Source organism: Prionailurus viverrinus, chromosome C1 (genome assembly GCF_022837055.1).
Source record: "Prionailurus viverrinus isolate Anna chromosome C1, UM_Priviv_1.0, whole genome shotgun sequence".
NCBI classification, from domain to species: Eukaryota; Metazoa; Chordata; class Mammalia; order Carnivora; family Felidae; genus Prionailurus; species Prionailurus viverrinus.
The window spans coordinates 65,486,449-65,498,725 of record NC_062568.1 but is presented as its reverse complement, the minus strand read 5'-3'; the positions used below and the strand labels follow the sequence as shown (position 1 = coordinate 65,498,725).

General features: G+C 36.6%; 1 protein-coding gene across 1 annotated transcript in view; it reads right to left on the bottom strand.

The window, feature by feature from the left end:
- Positions 1 to 12,277, bottom strand: part of IFIH1 (interferon induced with helicase C domain 1) — a 55,391-nt gene that overhangs the window by 15,831 nt on the left and 27,283 nt on the right. The window contains exons 4-6 of the mRNA XM_047869114.1: positions 11,758 to 11,862; positions 6,349 to 6,569; positions 96 to 306 (exon numbers count right to left, since the gene is read on the bottom strand). Coding sequence (XP_047725070.1) covers positions 96 to 306; positions 6,349 to 6,569; positions 11,758 to 11,862 — 537 coding nt within the window. The remainder of the gene's footprint in view (positions 1 to 95; positions 307 to 6,348; positions 6,570 to 11,757; positions 11,863 to 12,277) is intronic.

Sequence of the window (12,277 nt, the reverse complement as noted above, 5' to 3'; positions counted from 1 at the left end):
CATTTTGAAGATTATTTAACAAATACAGCCTCTGTTACTATCATTGATATTACTACTAATTCTTCTTTTACCAAAATACAAACACTTCAACCAACCTGACAACTGGACACCATCATCTTCTCCTATTTCTGAGTTTAAAAGGGAGTTTTCAAGGATCTGGGCTGTACTGATGATAACATCATAGGTTTTGACAACTTCTGGAAATGATATTTTCAATTGGGTATCACCACTTAATCCAATAGTATGATACCATTTCTTCAAAAATGGTTCAAACTCTTTGCGGAAGAGCTGTTCAACTAGTGGTACCTTTAAAAATGCCAAAATTAAAAAAAGAGAGAGAGCATGGTCAAAGCAAAAGGAGTATTGATCAAAGGCCTACTATGTGTCAAGCATTATCAGAGGTGTTTACATTATCAGTTAATTAAGCATAAAGACCTATCCAATTTGTCAGTAAGCATTTACTGAACGCCTATTAGGTGTAGGCATTGTATCTGAGACACAAAATGTTTAAGATATGGCTGACAACTTCAAGGAACAGTCCAGCTAAGCACATAGACTAAGACTAACCAACAAAAAAGCACAACTTATTAAAACACAATATAATAATTCTCTCATAGAAATATATACAAAGTGACAGCAAAGAGGCAGAAGCAAATGACTGCTCAAAAGAAAGGTTTAGAAGGAATTCTAATCAAGTAGGCCATGAGTCAATGACGAGATAAATGAAAACCAAGGCTGGATAAGAAATAAATTTTGAATTCATAGATCAGGGCCAAGCTATAAAGGGTTGTGAATACCACACAGAATATTTTACATTTACTATAGTTCATAGGACCTTATGAGTTGTGTTTAGTGTTGATTTATTCCTGCTGTTTGTTTTGGGATGGGGCCAGAGACAATATGCCTAAAAAATTGAAGACAGCAGAGAACCAAAACTGAGGAGGTAAGACATTGCTTAGGAGAGCAGATGTGCGGTGAAGGGGCAGACCACTAAAATGGCTTTGGTGGCTGAGAAAGAACAAACAAGCAAACAGGCTTGGCAAAATAAGTGGAAATCTTTCAGACTTGACTGACATTGTTGAGTGGGAGTATGCTGGCATTGAGGTTACTCGGTGTAATTGGCAATTCACAGTATCGTCGCATTCACTAGCTGGTCAACATGTCACTCTTTTGAAGACCCTGACCTGAAAGACCATCTGGAGATCAGAATATGGAACCCAGTGATAGATACCATAGAGAACATGAATGCCAACATCCAGGACAAAGAAGGCACCCGGACCCCCGCCCCCCAACCCCCAGCCAGCAAAGATTCATCCTTGCAGGCAAGGAGCTGGAAGATGGCCACATTCTTTCTGACTACAACATACAGAAAGTGTCAACCCTGTATCTGGTCCTCTGTTTAAGGGGTGGCTATTAATTCTTCAGTCTTGCGTTCATACTGCCCAATGATGGCATCACTCTGCATTATAGCCATCTGCCCCAATTTAAGTTTAGAAATTACCAGTTTCAGTAACAGCCGAACCTGGTGAAAGTTTTAATAAAAGATTTATTGCATGGTAGTTAAAAAAAAAGAATCCTTTCAGCTGGCTCTCCATATGTCATAGCATCTGCTGAAGGTGGCTGAGTTGATACCTGAATGTTACGCACTGCCCATCATTCAAAATACCTCCTAGATCAAGGGAAAGGAATAACCAGGCCATCTTGAAGGTTATATGCTAGGAGAATTTATACTATGGAAGCCTAGGGATGTACAGTGTGGCAAACAGGGAATTGGCAGGAAGAGTTTCAAGGGCAAGCATCAAAGAGTAAGCGTTATATTCCTCATAACGTGATTACCAGATAATGTGATCAATGGTTATCTTTCTATTGGTCTGCAGAACATGTGTTATTCATCTTTTGTACTTGAGGTGAGTCCTACTTATGTGTAAAATGAGGGCTGGCTGATACCCCTGGCTGAGAACAGTGTACAAAGAACACTGTCTTGTATCATTATTTAGTAGAAATGATGAACTTGTCCAAGAGTCAATGTGGAGGGGGAAGGGGTTAAAATGGAATCTATGAATTTTAAGGAAACAGTGTGGACCTAAAATCAAAAACCAAGTTTGGTTAGTGGAAGAAAATAACACAAGGGGAAACGACTAAGGAGAGAAACTTTCCGTTAGTATTTCTGTTTTTGTTTTTGTCAAGGTAAAAGTCTCTGGTCTACCTGCCACAAAATCACTTGAGAGATTTGGAAAATGAAGACTCCTGGGCCCCACCAAAGAACTACTGGCTCTAGGCACCATCTCTGGGGACAAAACATTGAAACCTGCGCTTATATGAAGCCTCTCGTGTGACAGCAAGGCTTTAAAATTTGAGAACCGCAGCTCTTCTCTCACTTACACAAACTCATTTCTGACACATTTTTTCTAGAGCTATCCTTTCCATTCTACTTATATGAGACAGGGGAAATGATCTGAGGAAGTAAGAGAGATTCTGAAGAAGAGAATGGAAATTAAGCTTAATGGAAGGAGACAGTAAGATCCAGAGGAAAGAAAGTCAGCTCTGAAAATGACTCCAGCCCTCTGCTTATTATGTGACCTGGGACAAGTTACCGAATCATCTGAATCATCTCAATTCCACATCAGTAAAATGAGGATAATGTTAGCCCTACGGTAGAGTTGTTGCGAAAATTAAATGAAATAGAGGCTGTCATTTTCTGGGTACTCATAACTCATAAAAATTTCCTGATATTTTGCTAATCCTTTCATTCTTGCTGTGGAGTGAAAAAAGAAGGCCCAGTTGGCTTCAGCAGGTAAGGATTCAAGTTTCGGCTCTGCTACTTATTGGCAGGATGATCCCTGATGGACCAATTAAAGCCTCAGAGCCTCAGTTTTCTGATGGGCAAAACGAGGATAATTATGGCTACCTCACAGAGTACCCGTGTGGATTTAATGAGGTATGATAAAAATAATTAATATTGTATCACCAAGTGCAATACAATATTAATTATTACATTGTTAATACACATCTCTAATTTCTTAGATTGTAGATTCCTGAGGACAGGATCTGTCTTTGATTTGTCTTTAAACACCCTCATGCTGCTGAGTGATCGAAGAATCTCTGTACCATGGGGTGACAAAGCGACCTGGGGTTCTGCCCGTAAAGGATGAGTCAAGAACTTTCAAAGAAGAAGCATCTTCTGGTCTACAGAACAAAAATAAGTTTTCACAGGAGGTAGCAGGTGTTGGAAATCCTGATACTCACTCTGGGTGGCATTGACTTCCTACTGAAGGACACAGAGAAAGCCAGATGCAAGTCTGACATGGCTAATTGGGAGGTGTGTGGTCCTCTTGGAGCCTTTTCCTGAGATGTGACAGAGTGCCTGCCAAGACTAATCAAACCCAACTGCTACCCACTTCTGCTGAATCATATGGGGCTGTATTATAGCATCTGAAGGAACCTGGGATTTATCTCTCGTGATGTTGAAGCCCTAGATAGGAAATAGAAAGTCTGGGAACACAGGTGGTGTTTTCATTTCTCCCTGCATTTGAAGGCGATAACTTTGGAAAGCATGGAGGCAGGGAGATGAAAGTAAACGGTGTTAGAGGGGACAGGATTTCTCTTTTCCAGATCAAGGGTGATAATACCATCTATTTGGTCAAATACAGAACTAAGCTTATTTGACATACGGAACTAGCGATTTCCTGATTCAATCAAAAAGAACTGAAGCTCATGTGCCTTTAAAATGGAAAGAAACAGGGTAATAAAGTAAACAATTATGACATATATGGAAGAACCAATGGAGGGATTTCTGGTAATTCTTAGGGAAAAAACAATAGAGAAGCAGATGATGAATTAGACTTATGTCCTTAAATGTCTACACAACAGGGCAATGAATATGAATAATTAATGAGGATGATTTAACATTCAAACATGGCTGTAAATGTGGATTCATAAGAATCACCTAGTTGCATGAGATGAATGGTTTGTGATGAGCATACAGCACTGAGAGGGAGTCATTAGTCATTATAAGGAGATACATTAGGTGCATACAAAACCCTGAGACCTGCCATGATCAGTCAACATGCAGAAGATGAAGAAACGAATGTTAAGTATTTACATTTAGGCTCAAAAAATTAACTGGACAAAAATAACTTAAAAGGCTTCTAGTCTAACAGATTTTTGGACAAAAAGAAACTGAGGCTTTTAGTTTATGGCAAACTCCAGATGAGTCTGTGAGTGCCGGCACCGGTGATAAAGGCAAACCTGCTCATGGCTTCGTGTCACATGGGCTTACTGTCTACACTGATAAGACTGTATCTGTAGTATTTTGCCCAACTCTGGACACTGTATTTTAAGAAGTCTCAAAAAGGATGGGCACTCAGGATGATGAAAAACCTGGAAACCATGTTATATGAAAAAGAGTTAAAGGGACTAGGAATATTTATCCCAGGGAATCAAAAGAAAAACGACACAGGAACCACATTTCTGCCTTCTCTATGTGAAGGGCAGTCACAAGGCAGGAGAATTAATACTTATTGTGTATAATCACAGAGGAAAGAACTCCAACCAATGAGTGTGGATTCTAGAGAAACAGATTTTGCTGGGGCTTTCCTTCTGAGTCAGTTATTCAAAGAATGGATCAAGCTATCTTATTAAAATGGGGACTTTCTGGATATTCCAGCTTACTCAGCAGAGGTGAGAGAACCACCCTGCAATGGATAAGCACTAGATCTTGAAGTTCTCTTTCAGCTCTAATAGTTTATGACCCCGTGGCCTGATAAGAAAAGGGAATCAAAAATATACCCTAGGTGTTGAGGCTTCATGCTTTGGAGGAGGTGGTGTAACTAACAAAGAGATAGATAGAGAGGGAAGAAGAGCCTGTAGGGAGGGTGATGGTGAGGCTGAGGTTGAGGAAATTAAACTGTAGAATATTCAAATGGTATCAAGAACTCCAGCTGAAGTATCTTCAAATCCAGTTAACTCTGTTTTTTTCTCCAAACCTGGCATTAAGACCCTGTTCAACTAGTTAAGAAGTTCCATTTACCAAGTTTTGGAGGTGAGGAAGAGGGAGGGGAAGAAAAACTAATATTCACTGAATCATTCCTAGGCTTTAGACAGATTATCTAATTTAAATTTCAGAGCAGCTGTATAGGGTACTATTATTTTGTTCGCTTTACAGATGAGGAAACTAAAGTGAGAGAAGTTAGGAATTTGTCCAAGGTTAAACTACTGGTAGGAAGAAGTAGTAGTCAAAGCTAGATTCCTTTTATTCCAAAAGGTAATGTCCTTAATAAAGACACTACGTGAAAAGCTATGGGCAAATAAATTCTGGTGCATCACTATTGTCACAAAAGAAATAAAAGTATTCTAATAACAGTCATTTAAGCATAAAGATCTTTTGACTTAGTAGTTGTATATAGAATGCATTTGGAACCACATGATAGAAATTACTCAGATCATAGATTCTGAGTATGTTACTTCAGTACTGAAAAGCAGGTTGCAACTAAAACTTTAAGCATAACAGAAATCCAAAAACACAGGAAAGCTGTATAGTCTGTTGCTATATTTTTGGTAAGGGTCATGATGAAAACCGAGTTATTGTAAGTAATAGAGAAAAGACTATTTTGGCCATGGAAATGTATACTCAATTTTACTCCATAAAAGTAAAAATTAATCCACTCAATATGCAAGTTAATAAATTAATAAACTCATTTATCTGAATAAAGCTCAAAAAACTAGATTTTGTTTTATCGTAAAGGGGAATTATACCTGTTTATGAAGACTGGTCTTTAAATATCCCAGGACATAAATTACTAGAGGGAAACCTCAGGTACATTTCAAGTAGCATCTTTGTATAATTATTGAAAGTTAGTCATCTATTTTCCTTTTTAACTTGATTTAGATCAGCCAGATATTCACTTAATTTTCTCTTTATCTTCACATAAATTATACATATTCTGGGTAAGGAGGATTTACCACCTTTAACTAAGGGCCAACAGTTAAGGAGACTTCAAAAGACAATATTTGATCCCAGATTCCAGTAATATTTTGAGGTCATTCATGTCCACCTACAGTGATAACTTAAATTAGTGCCAGTTAACCTTAAAGAATATCTGGGTAAATGTATTCTTAATACCTAAATAACAGCTATTTGATCTTTGCTCTGGTCTTATGAAGCAAAATCATTTTAAAAGCTAATAACTTAGATACCATTTAACTGTAAAAGCAAAGATATAAAGTAAAATAAAAGATTACTCTGAATTACACTAATCCGTGCGATCCATTGTTATAGTGTCATTTTACAAATGCATCAGAATAATAAAGTGAAAATAAACACAGTTGTATTATGTGCGATTTGAATACCTTATTGACAAGGACTATAACTTTTCCAGGTTCAGATGCTTTTTTCTTCTTGTCCAAGTGATCCTTGGCAATGTAAACGGCCACTCTGGTTTTCCCACTCCCTGTAGGGAGGCATATAATGATATTTTTCCCCTCCAAGGCTGGTTGGGCAACTTCCATTTGGTAGGGCCTGAGATGCAGTTCTGGCTCAGGGGATGCTCTTTCTGCCACATGTTCTTCCTCTGAAGGAAATTAAAAGGTAGAAAAGTAAGGGAATGGGCAATAAAACAACTAACGCTAGGAAGTCTAAAACCGAACATAGGCTTCTTGGGGTTTAAATTCCCTTTCATGTGTGGTCCAACCCAATCCATTTTTCTATTTTTCCATACCAAATGGGTGTCAGCTCTCTTGGCATTTGCAGGATACAACCAGGCACTCCACCATGGAAGTGGCCTGGCGGTGGAAGTTCCTGGGGAGGGAATGAACAGGATGGTGGGCAGGGAGGGGAGGGAACAGGGGAGAGTCTTTTCAGAGAGTGAGCAAAGCCAGGGGAAATTGCAGAAAGGGCTGCAGCACAGGATTGGCAGTAACAGTTCTTAATGCGTCAGACTTTCCAATTCTTTGTTGAGCCCTTATGCCCTACTTGTTTCTTTTTAGACTTTATACCTATGAATCAAGAGGAACTGGGAAAGCAGGAGTCATTAGTTCTCTTTGTTCTGTATCTGCCCCTCCCCAGCCCTTACCTTTAATTGCAAAGAAGATATTATAGCTAATGCTACCTTCCTTCATTTGAAAAACTTTATCTGACAACCAAATATCCCAGAGCTTGTTTGTCTGTCTGCCTGCCTGTCTATCTATCATCTATCTATTCCCAAACTCTAAAATGGCAAAAAAAAAAAAAAAAAAAAATCCTATTTTTGCCATGTGAGGTAGCTAGATTAAACAAGGGTAAAGGGGAAAAACTTCCCATGCAAGCCTTTAGTTGATAGGTTGTCTTTAACAGATGAAAAATAATTTTGTTGGTTTGAATTGAATTGTGATAAATTTAGTTTTGAATTTTGGTCTTTATCACTTCCTTATATGTATTCTCCACATGTTTGTAGTTTCCTGAAACTCACAAGGCAATACATAAAAAATATGTCCAGTTAATATAGATTTCTGAATTTAAAATTTAAAATTTCTGAACTAATATACGTTAATTCTTTGAACATTAGAATAAAATCATTATAACATATCTTGGTTTAAACATGTTTTGTTTAAAAGTGACCAGATTTATCTATATTAGCCAGGGGAAAAAGATCTAAAAATGTACAACCTATCATGTGGAATGTAGTAAAATACATATTATATCAATTTAAAAGCCTGTCTTATGCTTTATATAGTCATAAGGAAAAAATGAAATGACAGCACTTAGTACTTCATTACACATGAAGTGTTCTTTGTCTTATCAATGATTGCAAAAAAACTAAACCAACATAATCCCATTAACTTCACAAAAATTGCTGATGGTTCCATTTCAGCAACTGGATGATTCTGTTTAAATGGGTTTTAACTTGTTGTGATAGTCCTATCTGCATAGGTAGGAAAATTCACACCAAATACCACTTAGTAAGAGTCATCTACTAACCTGGCAGGAAATTTGTCTTCTGTATGGATGAGTAAACAAAGACGCAATACATTTAAGTTATCATTGGATCATCTGCCGATTCATTTAATATGATTTTCAGGAGAAACTCATTTAAGATCACCAGCATTTAAAAATATGCATTTACAAGTTTGCTCTCCATGCTTGTTTTGAACTCTACAGCAATCATAATGATTCATCTTCTATTACATTTATGTAAGGTTCAGCTTTATTTAAGAATATCATTACTTCTCTGCTAAGTGGCTTTTATAGATTATCAAAATCCTACCATTCTATCTACATTACCAGCATTGATTACCTAACTTCCAAAAGAGCAAGAATATTTGCAAAGGAAGATGTATTTTAAATTGCGTTTAACACCAAGATCCAGTTATTTACTTTTGCTAAATTGGTATTTAATTTAGGAAATTCATTAAAAGATATTAACAGATTCCCTTTGTTTAATTTCACTCCAGGTATATTTTTGCATGGATTTTTAAAAATAATAAAATTCTGGTTCCCTCGTAGTAGTTAAATGTACTTCTTTAATCATTTCCCCTTTTTATTTTTCACACTTCCTACTATATCCTTGGGTGATACATATTAAAAAGAGAAATTAGGGCAATTTTCTGTCTTTTCCCCAAGTAATCTAAAACTAAGTCAAATGAGCACAATATCAATACCGCTTATGCGTGCTAGCTATTTATTCTACTGAAAAATGTAAGATGAGTTAGGAAGCTAAAAGGACTATCATGTTCAAGATTTGATTCTAGAGCCAAAGTTGTGATGTTTCCCTGCTACTTACCTCATCATGCACCACTAATTCATTGTGCAGTAATTATTCACTAGGTGGCTCTTAAGTGCCATGCAGCCCCAGGAATGGAGTCCTTGTCTTCAAGGACTTCAGGGTCTAAAGCACTATATGCTGCGGCCACTAACAATGTCTGGCTATTAGACAGATAGCTCTATTAGCTTCCATACTTTTGAGTCAACTCTAGGAAACTTGATGGGTAGCCCCAAGTTTAAAAGAGAAACACAGAGTGAATATGGAAAAAATCAGAGTTGGATTCATTGTGAGAACAGCATCCAAAGAAGAGCTGGGTGAGTGCTAAATATTCAGCCTGATTCTTGCCTTATCACATCCTCTGACATAGGGATGGAAGAATTTATCCACATAAGCAATGAAAAGAGAATTTTCTCTTCTCTGTCACCAGAAGGAGAGAACTGGGCGGGTGTCAAGGAGCCAGGAGCCAATTTCCTTTATAAAAGAAATGTTTGGGTTTTTGTTTGTTTGTTTTTTTGTTTCTTTTTGGCTTGCTTTGAAAAGCAAAATCAATTAAATGCAATAATGAATGTGGTATTTAAAATATGCACAAGCTTTGAATAACACTGTGCCCTTCCTCTACAACAAATATTGATTGAAGACCTTGAAATTATACTATGCCATATAAATGGTCAAAAAATAAAATCAAATAGGACTTAAATAATAACATTTTATTGGAACTACACCATGTGGCACATTTCATTCTCACATTGATTTTGACAGCTGAGTTATTCTTGGAGAGAAAAGGTCTGTCACTGCATGTGTTTGAAATCGACAAAGTATTCCTTTACCTATAGTATGTAACCACGGAAAAATACGCCATTCCAGCTGGACAAATATTAATAGGTATTACCTCGAAATAGTAAGGAAATACTTTCTACATATCAGGCCAATGCGTATTGCCAAAAACATTGCCACTTTGTGAGATGCAGTGTATCTCTCTAAAAATGAGAAACAGAAAAACAAAAAAGCCTTCCCTAGCATAATTAGAATATTTAAACTTTAGGAGCCTTATTAATCGTGTTTTCCTATGATGAAATACTTCCACAAAGGAACACAATGGTATGGTATTGGGTCACATCCATGAGCCTTATGTCCCATTATGTAACTGCTGAAGGTGGACAAAGGACATATGAAATAGAGTCCCTTTGCTGTCAGCCTGAAAGGTTAAGATATAATCGCAAACACTGTGATGCTTTTTAGAAATTAAATGTATGTTTACCAATTTGCAATTTATCTAAACCTTTTTTGAACTGATTTCTAATTCACTCTACACGATACACCTGAGGGAAAGAAATCTCATAATTTTATAAATTCAGAATTTTACTACCCACTATGCGAAGTAATTCTTCATTTCTAAGCACTGACCCCATCTAGAACGTCAATGGGTGCCCTTTGAAAATGAGTTTGTCTTCAAATGTATTTGCCTTTGAAAATGTATTTGCTTTTTAAAAGTAGGTTGCGTTCAGATTTATCACGTCTTTCATGCCACATTGAGGACTGAAAATCAGTAAATAGTTACATTTGCTAACAGCTCTAAATAGACAAAATGGCCAACACATAGGGGATGCCCATTAAATATTTATTGAATGAATGAATATTGTTGAAAAGCCCTTACTTAGACAAACAAAAATTAGGATGAGGTCCAGAAGCTTAAAACAACCATAAAGATGTTAAATATTAGCTAGAGCACAGTTTGAGTTCTAACAGCAATAACATTTAATAGAAATGTTAATTATTAAATCTAACAGTTGTTTGCATAGCAAGTATAGAAAATTCAAATAGAATCCACAGAATTAAGCATAGGGCAATAACTTAATAAACACTGCCTGCAGTGAACAGAAAATGAATTAACCCTTTAAAAGCTTGGAAAGCTTTTAGAGCAGATGACCATTTTCATGTAAATGATTTTGTCTCTTCAGGACTATTCTAGCTAAATTTCTATAATTCTTCAGACAATGCACGGTAATCTGAAATACACAACATTTTCCAAGTGTTTTCTACAACTCAATCACAAAACAAATGAATACAAAAGTAATTTGTGTTTCTGAATTTGCCAATTTCCTACCGATTCTTAGCTGGCCACATTGCAAAGCATTTTTTGTTTGTTTATAATTTGTTAATTTAATTGTGAGATACTTCAAACACCAGACGAATATAGAGAGGTGTATAACAAATCTCCGAGGATCTATCACCTCTTCTTAGAAAATGTTAACATTTTAGTTCAGTAGTAATCATTGGAACTGCACATTCAATCAACAGAAAGAAGCGATATGAACTTGACCAGACTGACAACATTTAGGCAATCTGATAACAGGAAGTATTGCTAAAGTGTGGCATTGAGAAGAGGCGCTCTCGTTCATTGCTGGTGTGCTACCAGCTAATAGAGGGAGCAATTAGGGAAACACCTAATAAAGTTCTCATTTAGTGACAAAAGTGTTTTTGCAAACTCTACTCCTATGCAGGAGATATTTAGGGAAACTGAAACTCTCTTAACTACACGTGTCATTTTTAGTTTTTCATTTTAAAAGGACTCTTGTTATCTGCAGCTAATCTACAGAGTCACCATCATCTTATTGACAGTATTAATGGATTTATTTTAAAAGTATTTTAATTAAAAAAAATAAGGTTTGGTACACATGTACCAAACTGAATACATCATTTAAATGCAGTCAAATTAACTGAAACAGACAGCATAAATAAAATAGATGACATAATTCTATGGAAGGTGGCATATGCATATTCTTATCGACACCAAAAAGATAAGTACTGGATCAAAAATTAGAGAGCTTGATTCTAAGACTTTTATAAGTTGTACTTTTGAAGAAAGTGAATGGCAAAGTTCCAAAACTACTTCAACTGGAGAAAAGAATTGCTTTAATTGCATAAATACATTAGGGAGGGTATGAACAGCCCCCATGCTTTCCACTATATGGCGTCTTATTTCACACTTTTTAAGGTTTACACAACAGTTAGGCAGTACCTGAATCACTTCCCATGGTGCCTGAATCACTGCCCATGTTGCTGTTATGTCCAAGACTTTCATCTAAGCAGCTGACACTTCCTTCTGCCAAACTTGTGTCTGATTCTGCAAAGGAAAACATTTTAAAATATTTTAAAAATATTTCTGAGAATAAACGTATTTTAACTGCACACCTCTACAGCACACAGTACATACAGTTCAATGCAAGTGGAAAAGGCACACCCAGACAATTATGAATAAAAGGTAAGAGTTCCTGGCAAGCAACATTTAAAAAGTCTACTATGGATGAGCAGCTGTCGGGTAGTGAATCAAACACATATACCTACTTGAAGTATCATACATCCGATTCGAGAGCAAATACAAATTTGTAAACACGTGTGACTTTTGATGTCCCCCCACCACGTAAGTTTTGTGCAAGAAGAGAAGATCTAGGCTTGATGGTGGCATTGAGACAAAAAGTACTACACAGAAACCACCGAGTTATTTTAACATAATATGGCAGGGAATTAATAAAGGATAA